A 23339-nucleotide genomic window follows, 5' to 3' on the forward strand; every position below is an offset into this window, starting at 1 on the left:
AGTCCATGATGTTAGGCCGCAGTGCGGACGGAGATATGACACAGAAAAAATTGTATCTCCGTCAAGGTGAGAGATTAGGAAAAATGAAACCCCCCACCCCACACATGAAACAAGCTAAAGAACACTATAAAACATACATACACGCACATAAACATACACACACATATATTACACATACAAAACTGACACAAAGAAGGAAAGGACAGACCGACTGTTGGCGAGGCAGCCATTGCTGGCACAATCTGGTGAATTTCTTCACTTTCTGGTTTTATTGCAGATTTCCAACATCTGCAGCACCTGGCATTGCAACCTTTTTTGACAGCACCAGGTTAGTTCATTCTGGGAGCTACACCAATTTGTGCATTGGATTGCTTCGTCAGTGCCGGTAGGTCTTTCAATCTTATCCTTGTTATTGCAGAATTCCCAAAATAGCAGAATCACTTCAAGACATTAATTAGGGCTTGGTTGGAGCCAACTTCCGGGAACTTAATGAGGAGTCTATGGAAACCAATGGTGTCTTCTCACACATGAATGGTACTACATCATTGTTGACTGAATTACAAACACAGATGGAAGGAACTGCAGATGCTGGTTTAAATCGGAGATTGACACAAAAGGCTGGAGTAACCCAGCGGGACAGGCAGCAACTCTGGAGATAAGGGATGGGTGACGTTTCAGGTCGAGACCCTTCTTCAGACTTAACGTCTGGTTATTCCTCCCTGTTTGCTCTGCAATAGTTTCTGCCCACCTGCTTCTACTCTTGTAATGCTCACTCTGTCTCTTCGACTGCTATCAGTAAGTATGTTAATGGTTTCACTGGTAGCTGCTCTTCCTAATGATATACAGAGATGGCCACAATTCACCATCTGTAATTCCCATGCAGTGAGCCGCTGCGTTTGCCAAAGGTTGGGTACTTTCCTCAGTGAATGTGGAATTAAGTTGTCTATCTTATCTGAAACATTCCTGTGTCTGATGAAAGGCCTTTGGCTTGAAACATTAACTCTGTTTCTCCCTTCGCAGATGCTGCCTGACCTGCTGAGTGTTTCCAGCATTTTCAGTTTTACTTTAAATTTATATTCTCTTTTGCTTTCTGAGCACTCAGGTCTGCTACTTGGTTCTTCTTTTGCTGCTTGTGAACCTCTTTTATTCAAATTTGGAACCCAGAGGACAAATATTTAAGGTGAGGGGGGAAAGATTTAATGGGAACCTGAGGGGCAACATTTTTTTTACACAAAGGGTGGTAAGTATATGGAACGATCTGCTGGAGCAGGTAGTTGTGGCAGGTACGATCATGTTTAAATTAAATTAAATTTCTTTATTTATATAGCACATTTTTAGTCAACTTGCATTGACCCCAAAGTGCTTCACATAATTACATTCACACACACAGGCAAAGGTGGGTGAAGTGTCTTGCCCAAGGACACACACATGCAAAGGTGGGTGAAGTGTCTTGCCCAAGGACACAACGACAGTATGCACTCCAAGCGGGATTCGAACCAGCTACCTTCCGGTTGCCAGCCGAACACTTAGCCCATTGTGCCATCTGTCGTCCACATTGAGAAACATTTGGACAGGTACATGGATAGGTGAGGTTTGGAGGGATCTGGACCAAAAGCAGGCAGGTGGGACTAGTGTAGCTGGGACATGTTTGTCAGCATGGGCAAGTTTGGCTGATGCGTCTGTTTCCACACTCTATCACCCTAAGACTCTAAATTATTTTTTCGGACCCTTTCCCTGCCTTCTCATCCTTTTCCATGTCCCCCATCTAGCTCCCAGCTACCGAGAGAGTTATAGTGATACAGTGTGGAAACAAGCTCTTCGGCCCAACTTCCCCACACTGGCCAACATGTCCCAGCTACACTAGTCCCACCTGCCCGCATTTGATCCATATGTGTCAAACCTGTCCTATCCATGTACCTGTCTAACTGTTTGTTAAATGTTGGGATAGTCCCAGCCTCAACTACCAACAAACATGCCCCATCTGTATGAGTCCCACCTGCCTGTATTTCACCCATATCATTCTAAACCTCAACTATCCATGTACCTGTGTGAACAGGTATATGGATAGTTGGGGTTTAGAATGATATGGGTGAAATACAACCATTTCCTCCTGCAGCTCATTCCATATACTTACCACCCTTTGTGTAAAAATAAAGTTGCCCCTCAGGTACTGTTTCCTAAATGTTGTGATTGTCCCTGCCTCAATTACCTCCTCTGGCAGCTTGTTCCTTACACCCACCTCCCTTTGTGTGAAAATGTTACCTCTCAGATTCCTATTAAAGCGTTTCCTCTTCACCTTAAACCTCTGTCCTCTGGTCCTCGATTCACCTACTCTGGGCACGAGATTCTGTGCATTTACCCGATCTAATCCTCCCATGTTTTTTAGCACCCAAATAAGATCACCCTCCTGTGCCAAGGCTCTGTTTCAACATTCGACACAGCAATGCGTGGAATGTTCTCAGCCCTGTTCACAATTCTATATTTGATCTGTCACCATCTGTCTGATATTAATGCTGCCTTTTTTTTCTAGATTCACTCACAAGAGGAAACAGTTTCTCCCTATCAATGAACAACTTGCCATCTATCTACAGCTACCAGTGATTGTCAACAGTAGCCCACTTATTCGTGTTCCAGCTGGGATCGGTTGAGTTGCAAACCATGCTAGGGGTTGACCTGAAAGCTCCAGAATGTACATGTTCTCCCACACTCAGCATTGTAGAGTTTTGCTGGTCTGTGCACAGTGAACCTGTAGAGTGATGGATCAGTCACCACAATACAGGGTGACTTTCACATGGTTGTAGTACATACAGAGTTACTGCACAGGAACAGACACCTCGACCCACCAAGTCTCTGGTGACCAAAGCATGCATTTACACTAATTCTACATTCACCCCATTTTTACTCTTCCTCCATTCTGATCCTGCTAACTGGGTCAGAATCACATAGAGGTTGATGTGTCTGATTTGCAGAGAATTTACATCCAATTTGATAAAGGGGGATCACTGTAAAACAGCACGTGCAAATAAAAAAATCAGCAGGCCAGACAGCATCTGAAGGAAGAGAAAGAGTTAACAAAACAAATGAAGTTCCTAGACATGAAATGTTAATTGTTCCACCTTCCGCAGCTGCTCTCTGACCTTTTGTGAGTTTCCAGTATTTTCTGTTTTTATTTCAGGCTTCCAGCATCTTTTCTTTCTGACTATCACCTGCCATGTACTTGGGCGCTGACCCCACTCCATATTGCCTTTATCAAACGTTCACTCTGCAAGAGCTCTCTCCACAAGTGCTACGCCTCACATGATTTATCAGCACTACTCTGGTTTAAATGCAGGGCACTTTTTAGTGACTTCTATTTGAATTCTGTGGCAGCAAATTCACCCTCAGTCAGAGGCACTCAATGTGTAATATAGTAACTTTAATACAGCTGAATTTTTGAAATGGAAATATCGATTTTGTATCCCAGGATTGATTGGGGTAACATAGGATGAGCGTTTGTAGGCACTGGGCCAGTATTCACTGGAGATTAGGAGGTTGAGTGGGGACCTCATTGAAACTTAACGAATAGTGAAAGGCCTGGATAGGATCAATGTGGAGAGGATGTTTCCATTAGTGGGAGAGCCTAGGACCAGAAGCCATAGCCTCAGAATAAAAGGACATACCTCTAGGAATAGATGAGGAGGAATGTTTCTAGTCAGAGGGTGTTGAATTTATTTAAGCCAACAGCTGTGGAGGCTAAGTCAATGGATATGTTTAAGGCGGAGATTGACAGATTCTTGATTAGTAAGTGATCAGATCAGTGATTATGGGGAGAAGGCAGGAGAATGAGGGTTAAGAGGGAAAGATTGATTAGCCATGATTGAATGTTTAGGAAGGAACTGCAGATGCTGGAAAATCGAAGGTAAACAAAAATGCTGGAGAAACTCAGCGGTTGAGGCAGCATCTATGGAGCGAAGGAAATAGACAACGTTTCAGGTCTGAAGAAGGGTCTCGACCCAAAACGTTGCCTATTTCTATGCTAATTGTTACCTTATAATGACACAAAACGAGCCCATCGGGTCCATTGGCTCAGAGTAGAGGAATTCCTTACCTTTTTTACTTACCTGTACCTCTTCAAGCTAATCCCACTACAGCATTCCTAATTCCCACTTGATTTTTTACCAATAACATTCATATTTAGGGGTAACTTTCAATACCAAAGCAACTTATCAGTTTATTGAAATGTGAAACCCAGCATCTGGACACAAAGAGAACGTGAAAACTCTGCGCAGGCAGCGCCCAAGGTCGGGGTAGAAATCAGGTCCCTGTAGTTGAGAGACAGCTGTGCTAAGTAGTGTGCTGCATAAATGTACATGAGTTCATAAGTGATAGGAGAAGAATTAGACCATTTGGACCATCAAGTCTACTCCACCATTCAATCATGGCTTTCTATCTTTCTCTCTCAATCCCATTCTCCTGCTTTCTCCCCATAACCCCTGACACCCGTACTAAGTGTCGGGGCCTGTGACATTAGGGCGCACCGTTACGTTAACTGAATGAGTATTGTTTTTATAATAAGAACAACAATGAGTTAATGCACAACCTTAATCATCTTTGAACAAAAGCAGCAGCAACAGAACTGTGAACAGCTTCTTCTTTGAGCCATCCTGCGACAGGGTAAAAAGCGGATTATTACACAGCTAATGATGTTATCTGTATTACAGGCCGTCCTAAAGGATACGCTGTCCAGGGGAGTATTTGATGTCATTTCCTGGAGGCGATGTTGTGTTCATCCTTTCAGCATTTGGAAACTCTGTCATCAACTGACCTTGAAAGTCTTCTCTGCGCTCATATTCCTTCCCACGGTAGATAAACACTTTGTTCTGTGGGTGGAAACATAAGAAGACCTTTTCTTAGCCAGTTTCCTTAGTTACATGCTATTGGCCATTCTCAGTCGACCCTGATGGACAGGACTCCGCAGCTGAGAGCTGCTTTATACCAGTGTTTACTGGCACTTTGATCTGCCAACTATCTCAGGCAAACAAACCAGGCACTAGCTTGAGAGTAAAGCTGAAAAATGGCCCATTCATAATAAAAGTTTGTATCAGTGTAGATCATTTTATAAGGACGATAGACATAAAAAGATGGAGTAGCTCGGCGGATCGGACAGCATCTCTGGAGAAAGGAAATAGCTGAACATGGTGGGAGTTAAGTTAAAGATACATTATAAATTAATTTCTTCCACGGAAAAAGCAAACAAGACCTGTAAGTACTGTGGTACATGTACTTTGACCAGAAGTTGAAAGATATCTGTTTTAGGTTTGCTCAATAGGAGAATTGCATTGGGTCAACAAACGATTGATTGGGGGGTGTAGGAAAGAACTGCAGATGCTGGTTTAAACCAAAGATAGACACAAAGAGCTGGAGTAACTCAGCGGGTCATACAGCATCTCTGGAGAAAAGGAATAGGTGACGTCTTGGGTCGAGACCCTTCTTCAGACAGAGAGTTAGTGGGAAGGGAAACGAGAGATATAGACGGTTATATAGTGAGATATAGAACAAATGAATGAAAGATATGCAAAAAATGAACGATGATAAAGGGAACAGGCCTTTGTTAGCTGTGGGCTAGGGGAAAACAAGTTACAGACAATGAGACTGAACAAGACGACTTGGGTGGGGGAGGGATGGAGAGAGAGGGGATGCAAGGGTTACTTGAAGTTAGAGAAATCAATACTCATACTGAAACACTGGCTATCGCCAAGCCATTCACAGCAAATTAAATATAGTTGGTGCTATAATACTGAGGATATTAGACAGCAAATCAAAGCACAATGATGTCTCACAAATACAAGTGACAAAATGGACCAATTAAACCCTTTGTGACAAACATTTTGGAATGAATTAGTTTGAATGGTGAAAGACATTTCCTAAGCCTGTGGAACATTTTATTGAGTCACTTCTTTGTTTTCTGTTGGTGATAATCTTAATATCTCAGGTATCTCTCCTGGACCTGTGCATTCCGTGCTTTATGGGTTCTCTTCAGTTTTAATGCCCTGCTTATAATGGGATAATAAAACTACAAGTGATTTTAATTGCAGATTAACCACATTGCCTTCCATTCTTCTTGTACTTTGGCTAAACTAAACAGTGAACATTATATATCTACCAGACATAAACAATAACCAGCAAGTAATTGAAATTTTCATTTAAATCACACTTATCTATCAGTTAATTAATACTTGATTGAGGTGCTTGAGTGATTTTATCATCCTGCAAAAAAAACAACAAATGAAGATCACAGATACAGTACATATGTGGAGTTGATTGTAATGGATGCCAGTATCTTAACTGGTCACTGTTACATTGCCCCTGGCATTGATCAGGGGAAGAATTGAGAGAACCACAGGAGAATTGTTTTCAGTGAAAATTACTGCAGGAATGGCTTTGCTCTGTGAGCTGCCTATACTCAATAATCAGAGCTTTCTACTTCTCTGTAGCAACCAGGAACTGTAGATGCTGGTTTACAAAAAACGGTGGAATGAAGGTTGATTAGGGCATTTAAATACAGGCTGCTTATGATGTGTCGGAGGGTGGGGAGTGAGAGAGTTTTCCGATGTAAAGTGATTAAGATAGGGAGGGATGAAATCATGGAAGGATTTGAAAACAAGAATGACAGTTTTAAAAACTATGGTCTTGTTCAACTGGCCACCAAACTAAGCCCACGTGAAGAATTGTTAGATGTGACAAGAACTGGACGCAACTATTTACCATATATATTAATGATTTGAAAGAGGGAATTAGGAGCAACACTAGCAAGTTTGCGGATGACACAAAGCTGGGTGGCAGTGTGAACTGTGAAGAGGATGTTAGGAGGTGTCAGGGTGACCTGGACAGGTTGAATGTGTGGGCAGATGCGTGGCAGATGTAGTATAATATAGATAAAAGTGAGGTTATCCACTTTGGCGGCAAAAACAAGGGGACAGATTATTATCTCAATGGGGTTAGGTTAGGTAAGGGGGAGGTGCAGCGAGACCTGGGTGTCCTTGTACACCGGTCACTGAAAGTTGGCATGCAGGTTCAGCAGGCAGTAAAGAAAGCTAATGGAATGTTGGCTTTCAGAACAAGAGGATTTCAGTATAAGAGTAAAGAGGTTCTTCTGCAGTTGTAGAGGGCTCTGGTGAGACCACATCTGGAGTATTGTGTACAGTTTTGGTCTCCTAATTTGAGGAAGGACATCCTTGTGATTGAAGCAGTGCAGCGTAGGTTCACGTGATTGATCCCTGGGATGGCGGGACTGTCATATGAGGAAAGACTGAAAAGACTAGGCTTGTATTCACTGGAGTTTAGAAGGATGAGGGGGAATCTTATAGAAACATATACAATTATAAAAGGACTGGACAAGTTAGATGCAGGAAAAATGTTCCCAATGTTGGGCGAGTCCAGAACCAGGGGCCACAGTCTTAGAATAAAGGGGAGGTCATTTAAGACTGAGGTGAGAAAAAACGTTTTCACCCCGAGAGTTGTGAATTTATGGAATTCCCTGCCACAGAGGGCAGTGGAGGCCAAGTCACTGGATAGATTTAAGAGAGAGTTAAATAGAGCTCTAGGGGCTAGTGGAATCAAGGGATATGGGGAGAAGGCAGGCACGGGTTATTGATAGGGGATGATCAGCCATGATCACAATGAATGGCGGTGCTGGCTCGAAGGGCCGAATGGCCTCCTCCTGCACCTATTTTCTATGTTTCTATGTTTCTATGATGAAGTGAGTGTAATAGTTTTACTAATTATAGATAACATAATGGGAGTAGTAATGGAACACAACTAATAACGTCAGAATCTTCATGGCTTGAAAGAAATAAAGGGATATTTGATTAATACTAAAAGCCACCTAATGGTGGAAAATAGCAGATGAGAATATGTGAGCCAACCTGAGAAATGGCAAAAAGACGGAAGACTATTCCTTTAGATTTATAACTTTTATCTAATAAAACAGTGTTAGTCTGGCAGACATCTAATATGATTCCTTTTAAGTAGAAAGGGAAATATAATGTCCTGGAAACCATGGACCAGTTAGCTTAATATCAATTGGAGAAAGATATTGAAATCCTTCTGCAAAGACATTATAGAAAATAAGTCTAGAAGCATACATTCAGTAGTGAGTAGGTAACCTTGATTTCAACAAACAGGAAAGTCAATCTGACTGAACACTTTGATGAAATAAAAGGTAAAGCAGAAATTTAAAAAAAATCTCAAATCGCTTGCAATAAGGTTTCATATTGCAGGAGAGTGTAGAAGCAGAATGAAAAGCAAACTGATAACTAATCAAGGAGTTAAAGACATTGCTCTCATTGATAAATGGTGAGTGATATTACATTTAAGTGTGGGTGATTGAAAATAAGATGAGTAAAGAGGGATCCAGAGCTCTTGTGCATGAAACACATAAGGCCAGTAGGCTGGTACAACAAATAAGTAGAAAGACAAATTACATTTTGACTTTTATTTGTAAGGGATTTGGAGTTTAGAAATTGAGATGTTTTTGTTACAACCATATCGGACGCTGGCTGCACCTGGAGTACTGCTACAGTTATGGCCCAATTATTTAGGAAAATATATCCTGGCCTTGGAGACAGATCTCGAGAGATTCCAGAAATGAATGGGTTATCCTATCATGAATGTTTAAAAAAAAAGTCACATCTGTTTTCTTTGGCATTTAGAAGTAATGGTGATTTTATTAAAACATATAAGATCATAAATGGGGTTTAATAGGGGAGATATTGAGTTGCTTCCAACAGTAAGAGACTCTCAGATGAGAAGACATAGCTATAAGATAAAAGGATATTTCAATGAGTAATGCAGGATTTTTTTCTCATATAATTTACAGGGGTCCCAACCCAAAACTTCACTTATTCATGTTGTCTTGATGCTGCCTGGCCCATTGACTTACTCCAGAACTGTGTATTTTTATATGTTTAAGAAGGAACTGCAGATGCTGGAAAATCAAAGGTAGACAAATGTTCTGGAGAAACTCAGCGGGTGACGCAGCATCTATGGAGCGAAGGAAATACTGAAGAAGGAAATACTGAAGAAGTCTGAAGAAGGGTTTCGGCCCGAAACGCTGCCTATTTCCTTCACTCCATAGATGGCTGCTGCACCCACTGAGTTTCTCCAGCACTTTTGCCTACCTTTGAGTCTTTTTATAAATCGGTATTTGCAGTCATTTGTGTCCAAGATATTTCAATCTGAAATAAAAGGTCAAGGAGTAGGAGTTTTAATCAATGTCGTCAAATGAACCAGTTGGACCTAATAGCATATTTCTCATTTTTAGTAGTGCCTTACGGTACAGAAGGAGCATTGGTCTCATCAAGTCTATGGCAGCTGTCAGATAAACCCCATCAATCCCACTCCCCCATTATCCTGCAACCTAGTCTCTCTCACTTACAAATAGCATTGACATTTGCTCCAACCTGCCAGATGTTTGACTTTACAACACTCTGGCTTCCTCATATCCTAGACATATGGTCACCTTGCCCATAACCACCATCTGTAGCATGTCACAGAGCAGCAGGCAAACTAGTGCTCCTTCTGTATCTACACAACTCAGATCTATACCAGGTGATGTCTTCAACAAATTATCCAGTCAGGACATCTGCCACCTGCACTATTGAGAGTTGCTGTGTGAAAGTACATCCTACCTGAATAAATAACAGATTACTCTTGCTATAAATAAAGGCCGCATTAACTCAACCCTCTATTCTACACAACTACCTCCAACTAGCCAATTTTTGGAAGTATTGCAGTTAAGCATTTTCCTTCCCAGTTGAAACTTTAACATTGGCACGTTATTTCAGCAATCAAGATTAATTTGGCTGAAGTCCCCACAAAGAAATGCCATGTATGGCTGCTTTCTTGTTATGGATCCAGGCTGATGGAATGAAATGAAAGGATTCACCTCCAGCAGATATTCTCCGAATCCTGGCCAAGGTTGACATGTCTTTGAGAAGGCTGCCTTAGTAATGATGATGCTTCCTTTTTGTGCTGTATCTTACAGAAGTGACACGAAGTATGAGCAATGTGTTCTGTCCGTTCTCTGGGGAACTGATGCTGGTGCAAAGTCATGATGGTGGTTTAGAATTACAGAATCATGGAAAATGTATCACACAGTAGGAAGCTATTTGTTCCACTGTGACCATGCCAGCTAGAAAAGATCAATCCAACCACCTCCCGCCATGCAACCCTTGACTTGACGTCACATCTGGGCAGTTTTTGCATGAGATGAGGGTCTTGCCTCCATCACCCTCTTCCCCACTTCCCCACCATTCCCTTCTCCCACTTTCTATTAGGTATCAAAGTTCAGAGGTTCACACACTCTGTCATAGAGACATAGTCACAGAGTCATAGAGACATAGAGCCCTTCAGCCTAACTTGCCCACAACGGCCAACATGTCCCAGTTGCACTAGTCCCACCTGCCTACGTTTGGTTCATATCCCTCCACACCTGTTCTATCCCTGTACCTGTCTAACTGTCTCTTACATGTTTTCTAAATGTTTTCTCTGTTCTCATCTCCTCTCACATCCTTCTTCCATTCTTTTTAAATCTATTCTATCCCTGGTTTGCTGACTCCTTAAGTAAACAGAATGAAGCTCTTTGTATTTTCACCACCTGGGCCCCTTTTAATTGTTACACCTCAGTTATGTCTACCTTCGGCCTTCACTGTGCCAGAGTTATAATTGTACAGTTCTGGCTACATCTGGCAACCAAAAGAGCACAAAGCTGTGGCCTAAATAGTGTTGAACTTAAACCTGCCATAACTTCCCTACTCCATTGTATGGCTTGGCTGATACTGGAGATCATCATATGTGTTGTTTTTAATTCCTTGTACTCAGACTATTCTTGGTATTGGTTTATTGTTGAAAAACTTTGTGAAATTTTTTTGTGAGAAAGTGCTTATCCTTGAAACAACCCACAATTAGAAGGTGAACTGATGGCATGGCTGTTGGAGTCCTACCTCAGAACACCAAAGACTTACGGCCCTGTCCCACGGTATGAGTTCATTCCAAGAGCTCTCCCGAATTAAAAAAAAATCAAACTCGTGGTAAGCACGGAGAATGAACGTAGCGGGTACGTCGGAGCTCGGGGACGCCTCTTAGCGGCTCGTAATGCTAACGGCAGGTACTCGGGAAGACTCGCTAATGGCAGGTAAGCTCGGGAGGACTCGTGAAGATTTTTCAACATGTTGAAAAATGTCCACGAGAGCCCCGAGTACCGACCATTACTGTAAATCTCTGAGTTCGAATCAGAGCAAACTCGGGAGAACTCTTGGAATGAACTCGTACCGTGGGACAGGGCCATAAGGTGATCAATAAGGACAATGAGGACATTGAATGGCAGAAGAGGAGCAAGAAATGTGTTACCCCTGTTTCTATTTATATTATCCTCGCAGCACATGCAGAGACATTTGACAATGTGCAACATGTGATCAGGTAGCACTCCCATGATTTTCAGCGGTAGTTCAGGACTTATTGAGGCATGACACCTACCTTGGGGTAACATTTCTACATAGATTCGCCTGCTTCTATTTCCTGTATTCTTTGATGCTCTTGAGAAATCAAAAACATGTATAGCCAGTTGGAAATAAAGATTGAACAGGCGCATGTAGGAGAGATTAAACAAGCATTATATCTCTCGTAAGTGGTTTGGTTACTTCTCCCAACTCTAGTAAAACTAAATGTAGGTGAGTTCGGATTGGACCTTTGTGACATTGTTACTTTTCATTGATCTCAAGACCACCTTATTTCTGAAGGTTAAACATTGTGATGATGCAGATGCCTATTTGGGGGAAAGAAAAACAGAAGCACATTGCTAAATGGAGTTCAAAGCTCAAAGTTCATTGAAATATTGTATGAACTGTGAGTTTTTGCGTTGCCATAGAAACAGGATTTTAACTGCTGCAGTATACGTATTTTCCAGGACCTTCATGCCTTAGTTGAAATCATCTGACTTGCTAAAACAAAAAACAACTGATTGGTGAATGGTAATGTGCATTCTATGATACATTTACAACAGTCAAGATTGTGGATCTAGGGGGATATTTTGTCTCTTGGTAATTATTACTAACAATGTATATCAGACTTTCTTCTCTTTTAGGATGCCTTGATCTAATTATCTGCTCATCTATTTCATGATATTAATTAGAAGCAAGACCACCTTGGCAAGACCTGCGTTGCCACTAGACAAGAATCGATCCAACCAGAATAGCACCTCATATTTTGTTTGGGCAGCTTACAACCCTGTTGTATAAACATAGCTATTTTTAACTTCAATTAGACATTCTCTCTCTCTCCATCCTTATACCATCCAAGTTGTACCTTCCCCCATCAAAGTTGTGTTTTTGAGTCATTGTCTGTAACTCGTTCTCACCTCATCCACAGCTAACAATGACCCATTTTCTTTATCATTGTTAGTTTTGTGCATATCTTTCATTCATTTTTTCTATATCTCCCTACATCACCATCTCTATCTCTTGTTTCCTTTCCCCTTGATTTTGCAATCTGAAGAAGGTTCTTGACCCAAAACGTCACCTATTCCTTTTCTGCCTGACCCATTGAGTAACTCCAGCTTTTTGTGTCTATCATCGGTTTAAACCAGCATCTGCAGTTCCATCCTACACATATCAAACTTGGGTTAGGTTCTGCCTCCCTGGTTCAACTGTGGTCAAACAATTCTGGGCCCATGCACAATGTTGGCCAATCATTTAAGGCAATGCATACAAAGCAGTATGTTAGAGTGAGGCCCAGTCAGAGTGAGGCCCAGCACAAATTGGAGGAACAGCACCTCATATTTTGCTTGGGCAGCTTACACTCTGGCAGTAGGAATATTGACTTCCTTAACTTCAAGTAACCCTTGCCTTCCCTCTCTCTCCATCCCTCCCCCTTCCTAGTTCTCCGACCAGTCTGACTGTTCCCCTGATTAAATTTTATCTCTGTATTCTTCGTTGTCAACTTCCCCAGTTAACAATGATCTATTCAACATTTTTTTTAAATCTGCATCCACTTTGATATCTCATTTTTACACCTCACACTATCTTATCTTTGTGTCTCCTTCTCCCCTGACTCTCAGTCTGAAGAAGGGTCTAGCCCCGAAATGTCACCCATTCCTTCTATCCAGAGATGCTGCCTGTCCCGCTGTGTCACTCCAGCATTTTGTGTCTTTATTCAATATGTTACTGGATGCATTACTTTTGCTGAGAAACCCATCCTTTCAGATGTACATAATAATCCCATGGCATTTCTCATGGAAGGGCAGGGAAAGTATCCATGTATATATGCCAACTTTTATCCTTCAACTTGCTCCACAAAAAAACCCAGATTGTTGTGTTGTGATTGCAATGAGACTTTCCTGCATGAGAATTAGCTGTCACAATTCCTATTTATTCATATTTTTTCATACCACATTGGCGCTACTCAGCTCATTGAGTCCATGTCCATTCTCAGAGCAATCACATCAAACCTATTCCCACAAATGTTTCTCTACAATTCCCGCTTGGAGTGCATACTGTCATTGTGTCCTTGGGCAAGACACTTCACCCACCTTTGCCTGTGTGTGAATGTGTGTGAATGTGTGTGAGTGATTGGTGGTGGTCGGAGGGGCCGTAGGCGCAGATTGGCAGCCACGCTTCCGTCAGTCTGCCCCAGGGCAGCTGTGGCTACAGAAGTAGCTTACCACCACCGAGTGTGACTGAGGAGTGAATGAATAATGCGATGTAAAGCGCCTTGAGTATTAGAAAGGCGCTATATAAATCCCATCCATTATTATTATTATTACAATTCATTCCCTCTCCACAACCTACTCACATGATGAGTAGTTTACAGTGGGCAATTAACCTGTCAACCCAGATTTGTTTAAGTTGTGGAAGGAAATGTGAGTTCCTGGGGGAACACCATGTGATGTGAGAATGTGCAAGCTCTACAAAGACAGCACCCGACGTCAGGATTGAACTAGGATCGTTGGAGCTGTACCCACTGCACCACTGTGCTGCCTATATTACAATGGCTCCATTGCATTGTAATTACAATGATTACAATAGAGAAGGAAAGCACTGATAATAAGAGTAGATCATTTGCTTTCCTTAAATTTGCCTGGTATTTTGGGCTGCAATTGATAGAAGCAGGTTGAGTGGGCAAATGTATTCCAGTTGGAGATTGGGTGAAATGAAGCAAATACACAATAAGCACAAGAATTCAGTTCAGAGAAAACTGCAGAGGATTAAACTTTGTAACCTTTCATCGCACAAGCGAAAAGGACCTTTAAGAGGTAGGAGAAAAATAGTACAGAGGATTAAGACTCGAGATAAATGAAACGTGTCTGAGAACTGTTCCAAATACTTATGTGCTTGAATAATGTGCTGTTAACAACATTTTCAATTCTATTTACAACCAAATAAAATGCAATTTTCTTTCACCCCTGGTTATGGCTCTTCTTTCCCTTCGTGCATCCTTTGATAATAAGGAATGTCTATGATGGTGCATGGAACCACTTTCTGTATTTCTTTTACATCATTCGTCATCCAGAATAGCTGCAGCATGTAATCGGTTCAGGGAATTTCATTCTTCGAGTAAATATTATTTTTCTGCAAGAAAGTCGCTTCCATGCCCACACTGGTCAGCCTCTGTGCTATTTGGTTCTGCTAATTTAAGATGAAGATTAAGCCATTTGGCTTATAACACCACGCAGGCTCTTTAAAATCATTACATATTATCTTCACTCTTTTTTTCTTAGCTGCCCTTTTTTTAATCTCTGATATATATATATATATATATATATATATATATATATATATATATATATAGATATCCAATAGCCCTTTGAAGTACTAGCTTTGAATCTGCCTAAATCACCTTTTTGGCAGCATTTCAAGTTAGGATAACTGATATAACTCATATAAAGGCCTGAGTATTGGTGAGAAAAAAACAAATTTAAGAGAGACGCACAAAGAAATGCAGATGCTGAAATCCTGAGCATAGCACAAAATGTAACTCAGCAGGTCAGGCAAACCTAAACCTAAAACTAAAACTAAAACTAAACAGAAACTTCATTGGGAATCTAGATTTTTCCTTCTTGCAATTTAATTGAAGATGAGTCTAAAGTTGACCAGTCAGCATGGTTATATACAGAATAGAGACCAGAACCTGATGATTGCCAACATATGGAACATGTATCTCTTGATTATTTCAGTCAAGACAATAACCATGTTAGAAATAAAGAATGTAGTGTCCACCTTGTGACTTGAATGTGGCAAAAGGAATATTCAAGCCCTGGAAGTGGTGCTGCGATGAGACAAAATGTAATAGAATGACTTAGAGGAAAAGAGGTCCTGACCTTAAATTGTATTTACTAAGAGGATACTGGAAATGGAACCATGATATGCCATTGAACACAGACATAATCAAAAGGGTTAAACTGGACGATGTAGAAGCATGGTTAAGAATAATGTTGTTCCACTGTGCTATCAATAAAGAATTTTACAATTTAGGTTCAGCATTTACCAAAACCTCTGAGATTTCTATCACATTAAGACTGACGACTGCCAGAATAATTCCTAAATAGATTAAGAGGCAAAAGCCTGGGAATTATTTAAGGAGCGGATGATTGGTGTAGGAGTGGGGGCAATCACAGGACCATTGCAGATGGGCCTTGCTCTCATGGCCAGAGCTGAACTTTATCCATAAATGAAAGATAATGAATGTTAATCATCAACAAAACTATGTTTATTTTTGGTTTACTGGTCTGCCAAAATTGTATATTTATGAATGTCTTCCAATTTAGAATCATAGCATCATAGAGCTACACAACATAGAAACAGGCCCTGAGGCGCATCTTGCCCACGCCAACCAACTTGGCATACTGGGTTTGGCTCATTTGCTAGTATTTGGCCCATAACACACACGAGGGAGAATTTACATTTATACCAAGCCAATTAACCAGCAAACCTCTATGTCGTTGGAGTGTGGGAGGAAACCGAAGAACTCGGAGAAAAACCCACGCTGACCCCTTGAAGACCTTAAGTACTTCATGTCTTTAAGTACTTCAATGCTTATGTACTCCATCACAGGTGATAAACTACTGACTGACATCTACTATAAACCCACTGACTCCCATGGCTATCTGGACTACACTTCTTCCCACCCTGCTTCCTGTAAGGACTCCATCCCCTACTCCCATTTCCTCTGTCTATGCTGCATCTGCACCCAGGAAGTACTCATTCTTTAGGGAATTGGGGTACCACTCTTCTACTATAGTTGAGGCTCTCACCAGGGTCTCTTCAATATCCCGAAACTCTGCTCTCACTCCCCATCCCCCCACTTGTAGCAAGGGCAGAGTCCCCCTTGTCCTCACCTTCCACCCTACCAGCCGTCACATACAACAAATAATCCTCCGACATTTTCGCCACCTCGAACGGGACAACACCACTGGCCACATCTTCCCATCTCCTCCCCTTTCGGCTTTCCACAGAGACCGCTCCCTCTGTACTCCCTGGTCAATTTATCCCTTCCCACCCAAACCCCCCCCTCTCCTGGCACTTTCCCTTGCAACCGCAGGAAATGCTACACTTGTCGTTTTACCCCCCCCCCCAACTGACTCCATCCAAGGACCCAAGCAGTCTTTCCAGGTGCGGCAGAGGTTCACCTGCACCTCCTCCAACCTCATCTATTGCATCTGCTGCTCTAGGTGTCAGCTGCTCTACATCGGTGAGATCAAGCGTCGGCTTGGCGATCGCTTCGTACAACACCTCCCCTCGGTTCACAATAACCAACCTGATCTCCCGGTGGCCCAGCACTTCAACTCCCCCTCCCATTCCGAATCCGACCTTTCTGTTCTGGGCCTCCTCTATGGCCAGATTGAGTCCCACCGCAAATTGGAGGAGCAGCACCTCATATTTCGCTTGGGTAGTTTACACCCCAGTGGTATGAACAATGACTTCTCCAATTTCAGGTAGTCCTTGCTTTCTCCCTCCTTCCCTTCCCCTTCCCAGCTCTCCCACAGCCCACTGCATTCGCCTCTTCCTTTCTTCTTCCCTCCCCCCCCCCCCACACCTCCCATATCAGTCTGAAGAAGGGTCTCGACCTGAGCATCACCTATTCCTTCGCTCCATAGATGCTGCCTCACCTGCCTTCTCCAGCATTATTGTCTACCTTCACGTTTGGTGTAACAAAAGCACGGACAAGTATTTGAACAGTAGGCAAGGTGATGCTGATTCTCATTTGGTCATTGATATGGAGTTTAAAGTAGGAGGCCACGGTGATGGTGAAAAATATTCTTGAGAGTTTATGTTGGAATGCAGTTAGACTATGACACTCTAAATGGCAGAGATTGGAAGCTAGTTCACGAGCAGAGCTTGCTGTAGAAACTAAAGAGTTTGCTCTTCCCAATAATATTTGTTTGGGAAAAAAATTCTTCCCATCCAGCATTGCATGGCAGATACTTTGACAATTTAGAGGGAGAGTAAATTAGATGCAAATAGATGAGGTAGGCTCCAATGATATTAAAAAAAAACAGATACTAGAAAGCTGAAATAAGATAGCAAATGCTGGACATAACTCGCAGATCAGACAGCATATGTGGAACGAGGAACAGAGTTATTGTTTCAAGTCAAAGAGTCTTCATAAGATTAGGATGGGTAGCTTCATATTGATTTACATAAACACAATGAGCCAACAGGTATTCTCTGTATGTTTGATTCTATGATTCTACAGAGAAGTTAAGGGAAGAGATGGTAATATAGAGGTATATTTTATCAGAGGTGAATGCAGTGTCAAACAGTATTAGAATGTGGCAGGCATAAATCCATTGGGCTATTGAGAAACAGAGAGAAAACAAATGACTTTTTAGTTATTAACAAGATGCTTATCTCTGGTATTTTGCAAGCCTCACTGATGAAAAAAATACTGGAAAACATTATCATCAGCACCAAAGCAAATGCATATTGAAATAAGCATGAACTGATTGAAGGAACTCAGTGTGAATAAGTAATGTTGGATATAGATCGTATAACATTACCGCACACGAACAGGTCCTTAGGCCACAATGTTCGTGGTGAACATGATACCAACATTTGTTTCAAAAGCACAATGTGCTGGAGTAGCTCAGTGGTCAGGCAGCATTTGGGGAGAACATGACTGGGTGATGTTCAGGTGGAGACCCTTCGTCAGACTAATTAGTGTGTAGGGAGGGGGGAGAGAAAGCTGGAAGAGAGGAGGGTCAGGACAAAGCATGGTGAGTGACGAGCGATACAAGGGGGGGGGGGTTGATAAGCAGATGGTTGGACATAGCCTAGAGATGAAAAGACTAAAGATGTGAGATAAGGATAGAAGAGTTGTGAATTGTGAAACCAGAGGAAGGAACATACACGGAAATATCTCTCCAGCTGTCTTTACCCCCCTCCCTCTCCCGGAATCAGTCTGAAGAAGGGTCCCAACCCAAAACTTCACTTCGCCATGTTCTCCAGGGATACTGCCTGACCGCTGAGTTACTCTAGAACTTTGTGTCTTTTTTTGTAAACCAACATCTGCAGTTCCTTCAGTCTACTTGATGACAAATTAAACTAATCTCCTCGGCCTGCACATGTTCCCTGCAATGAATGCTTCTTACATGTCTTTACCACCACCCCTGGTAGCACGATCCAGACATCCACCATGCCTTGTGTAAAAGATGCGACCAAACAATTTTAGTCAATCAATAACATATTGGACAAATGAGTGGCTTTTTGGATTTCAAATATGAATTTATGGGAGTTTGTAGGAAATGTGACTGGTTTTCCCTGAAATGTGTACAGTGACCCCCAGCTTTTCATGCTGTATATAAATGACATGGCCAAAGCGAGCATCAGTGTTTTTAGATGACACTATCTTCAAGGGTCTGTGAGTTATGCAGATAGGAGCAGGAGGGCACCAAGGGATGTAGGTAAACTAAGTAGTAATATGTTGCAGATGGATTTCAATGTAGGAGAGTGTGAATCCAACGTTGTTTCTACAAAAGATAAATCTGAATATTTTCATACGAGTGAAAGATGAGAAACTGTGGCAGAACAACAAGATGTGACTGCACAGAAACACCAAGTAGCACAAAAAGACTCAAAAGTACTGGAGTAACTCTGTGGGTCAGACATTTTGGGTTGGGATCCTTCTTCTGACTGATTATAGTAGAGGAGAAAGCTGGAAGAGAGGTGGGGGCAGGAGAAAATCCAGCAAGTGATAGGTGGATGTGGGTGAAGGGGGGGTTTGGATTGGTGGATAGTTGAACAAAGGAGAGAGATGAAAAGACAACAAATGTGAGATAAGGAGATGAGGACAGAAGAGGCATGGAATGTGAAGCAAGATGAAGGAATGCATGTAGAAGGGAATGGGGGAAAGGGAGACATGGTGTGCATTCAAGTAGGGCGCAGGGAAGGGGGGGGGGAAGGTGGGGATCGGAAAGGAGGAAGTTATAGAAGCAGATTTAATCCCTTCGGAGCATCAAGTCTACTCTACCATTCAATCATGGCTGTTTTATCCTTCTCTCTCAACTCCATTCTCCAACCTTCTCCCCATAACCCCTGACACACCCGGAAGGTGGTGTGTTTGTAAGTTAGTTACCTAAATTTGGAGATTTTCAATATTCATACTTTTGGGTTGAAAGCCAACCAATGTACTTAATGTAAGCTATCCGGAATATGAGGTGCTGTTCCTCCTGTTTGCATGTGTACTCACGTTGGTAATAGAGGAGGCACATGGCAGAAAAGTCAGATAGGGAATGAGAAAGAGATTTAAAATACTTAGCAACAGAGAGATGCGGCAGACCTTGGCAGACCGACCAGAAGTGTTCGGCGAAATGGTTGGCTAGTGTATGCTTGGTCTCGCTGATGTACAAGAGACCACATTGGGAGCACCAAATGCAGTAGATAAGATTAGGGGAGGTGCATGTGAACTTCTGTCTCACCTGGAAGAACTGTTGTGGTCCCTGGATGGATGTGAGGGAGGAGGTATAGGGACAGGTGTTACATCTCCTGTGGTTGCAGATAGAAGTACCTGTTGTTGATCATTTAATTACAGAGCAAGGTTGGTGATCAAAGGACACACGAGAAGATTATGATCTTTACCGAATCAAAAGGTGGGTTTGTATATTATTTATACATACCGTGGGTGGCACAGTGGCGCAGCAGTAGACTTGCTGCAATACAGCACCAGAGACCTGGGGTTGATCTTGATCATGGGTGCTGTCTGTATGGAGTTTGCATTTTCTCCTTTTGACAACGTGGGTTTTCTCCGGGTGCTCCAGTTACCTCCCACATCCAAAGACGTACAGGTTTTGAGGATAATTGGCTTCTGTAAATTGTCCTTAGTGTGTAGGATAGAGCTAGTTTATGGGTGATTAATGGTCAGCGTGGAATCGGTGGGCCAATGAGCCTGTTTCCACACCATATCTCCAAACTCTAAACTAAAGTTTGCCTATTATCTACGTGAGTTCGCTCACACAGTGACGCATACAACATGAGCAAGGTATGATTGTGAAGGCAAAGATACAGGAGTGAACGAGATAGTGAGACTGGATATAAACAGGGGCCAAGGATGAACTTACAAAGAATGAACTCATTGGAGAGAATTGAGTATCAGCAAGATTCATGAGGTGTGTTTCCATTCAGTGGAACATTAATATACAAAATATCCCACAAAAAAAGTAAGGAGATTACACAATGAGCAGATATTAAGCAAACAGGTACCTACCTCTATACTTATAAAACTCTGATATTGGATGTGTATTTATTGGTGTGGGTGTTTGTGTGTTTGTGTATAATCACATCCTATCGAAAAACAAGGGACTAACGGTAACATTTTTACATATTCCAGTAGAGATTTTTCCCATGAAGTCCGAAATCACATTACCTGAAAATGTCATGCGTTATTTCTCGAGTTATTAATGAAAATGTTCAAAAATCAGACAAAACTTTGAAATAATAACGACTGTCTTTCGCTTATGATGTCACAATGGGTCTGCGCCATCTTGCTCTCGCTGTGAGTGACGTCAACCCTACCCACCCTCCCTCCTCCCCCCCCCCCCCACCCCTCCCTCCTCCTCCTGTTATTCAAAAGACTCAGAAAGAACGAGCAAGTTGGGCCCAAGATTGAAGCCGTCGAACTCATAGTCCTTTGGTTGATGCCCGCTCCCCCTCCCCCCCCACTCCCCACTCTCACCCGCTCCCCCCTCCCCCTCACTGCTCCACGCTCCCAGCTCCCCGGACCTGCTACCCTCCTCCTCTACCCCTCCTCCTCTCTCACCCTCCTCCTCACCACCCTCCTCCTCTCCCCCACATCCTCCTCTCCCAAGCCCCTCCCCCTCCTCTCCCCCTCTCCTCTCCCCCCTCCTCTTCCTCCCGTCACTCCTCTCCCTCTCCTTAACTCCCCCTCCTCATCGCCCCCTCCCCTGCTCTACCCCCTCCTCTCCCCACCCTCTCTCCCCCCGCTCGTTCCCCTCCCCAACCCCCTCTCTCCCCCTCCTCACTTCCCTCCTACTCCCTCTCTCCCCATTCTCTCCCCGTTTCTCTCCCCCCTCTCTTCCCGTCTCCCCTCTCTCCCCCCCCTTTCCTTCCTCTCTCCCCCCCCCCTCTCTGCCCTCTATCCCTGTCTCTGCTGCTCTCTCTCTGTCTGCCCTTCTCTCTCTGTCTCTGCCTCCTCTCTTTCTGCCCTCTCTCTCTCTCTAGATGCGCCTGCGAGTTGGGGGCTATGCGTGTGGATAGGGTGGGGATGGGGTAAAAGGAGCAAATGAATAATAATAATATAATATCAAGGGGGTGGTTAGTGTGCGTGTGTGTGTGGGGGGGTGGTTAGTGTGTGTGTGTGTGTTGTTGTGTGTGTGTGTGTGTGTGTGTGTGTGTGTGTGTGTGTGTGTGTGTGTGTGTGTGTGTGTGTGTGTGTGTGTGTGTGTGTGTGTGTTTGTGTGTGTGTGTGTGTGTGTGCGCGTGGGATGGTTAGTGTGAGTGTGACGCCGAGGGGACGAGACCCAACGGGTCCCACGTAGTCTAGTACTCTCTTAAAAGTAGAAGAATCAGAAGTGGTGGAGTGGTGGTCAACTTACTGATTTAGTTGTTTTCATTTTAGTTTTAGTTTCTGTTTTAGTTTTAGAGCTACAGCATGGAAACAGTCCCTTCAGCCCACCGAGTCCATGCCGACCAACGATCACCTGTAAACTAATCCTATCATACACACTAGCGACGATTTACAGAAGCCAAACAACCAACAAACCTGCACGCTTTTGGAATGTGGGAGGAACCTGGAGCACCTGGAGAAAAGCCATGCAGTCACAAGCAGCTCATACAAACTCTGTACAATACAGTGCAGAGATCTTGGCTATCAGCAGAGCGAACCGAGTACAAGGCAGATGAACAATCGTGAATTCCAAAAAGATCTGCTTGGTTTCAGTGAGCACAAAACCTGCAGATGGTCATAAAAACCCATCGTGTTCACTTTCGTCCTCATCTGTTCTGACCTAAATGTAATTACCGATCCACTACTCCGATATATTGTTAAAACACTCTCTGAAATGCTCCAGCAAGACACTCAGTTCAATGTTTACTATTGCTGGGCAATAAATGGAAGTCTTGCCGGTGAAAAAGGAATAAATAAAATATATATTATTTTACCTTGTGTGGGAAAACAGAATTAAAGGGCATCTAAAAGCGAGAGTCAGGCTGTTCAGTGGCTGGAACAGGATGCTCATTTTCCCAACAGGATAACGTTGCTGGATCAAGATGGACACAAAATGCCGGAGTAACTCAGCGGGACAGGCAGCATCTCTGGAGAGAAGGAATAGGTAACGCTTCGGGTTGAGACCCTTCTTCATACTAGTCAGGGGAAAGGGAAATGAGAGATATAGACAGTGATGTGGTGAAATATAGAACAAATGAATGAAAGATATGTAAAAAAGTTACGATAATTAAGGAAACAATGGTTAGCTGTTTGCTTGGTGAAAACGGGAACCTGGTGTGACATGGGTGGGGGAAGGATGGAGAGAGAGGGAGTGCAAGGGTTACACTGATGTAAGAGAAATCAATATTCATACCACTGGGTTGTAAACTGCCCATCCAAAATATGAGATATTGTTCCTCCAATTTTCAATTAGCCTCAATGTCTGACATTGGAGGAGACCTAGGACATAAAAGTCAATGTGGGAATAGGAAGGGGAATTAAAGTGTTTGGCAACCGGGAGATCGGGTAGGTTCAGGCAGACTGAGTGAAGGTGTTCAGCAAAATGATCGCCCACTCTACGTTTGATCTTGCCGATGTATACAAAGGATGAGGTTGGAGGAGGTTGCTATATCAATTGGAGCTTCTTA

At 42.8% G+C, this 23339-nt stretch overlaps 1 protein-coding gene across 1 annotated transcript in view; it reads right to left on the bottom strand.

Annotated features, from left to right (window-relative positions):
• Window positions 1–23339, bottom strand: part of dock2 (dedicator of cytokinesis 2) — a 703541-nt gene that overhangs the window by 33575 nt on the left and 646627 nt on the right. Inside the window, exon 41 of the mRNA XM_033029960.1 lies at window positions 4718–4859. Coding sequence (XP_032885851.1) covers window positions 4718–4859 — 142 coding nt within the window. The remainder of the gene's footprint in view (window positions 1–4717; window positions 4860–23339) is intronic.

This window comes from Amblyraja radiata, chromosome 11, assembly GCF_010909765.2.
Source record: "Amblyraja radiata isolate CabotCenter1 chromosome 11, sAmbRad1.1.pri, whole genome shotgun sequence".
In the NCBI taxonomy this organism is placed as follows: Eukaryota; Metazoa; Chordata; class Chondrichthyes; order Rajiformes; family Rajidae; genus Amblyraja; species Amblyraja radiata.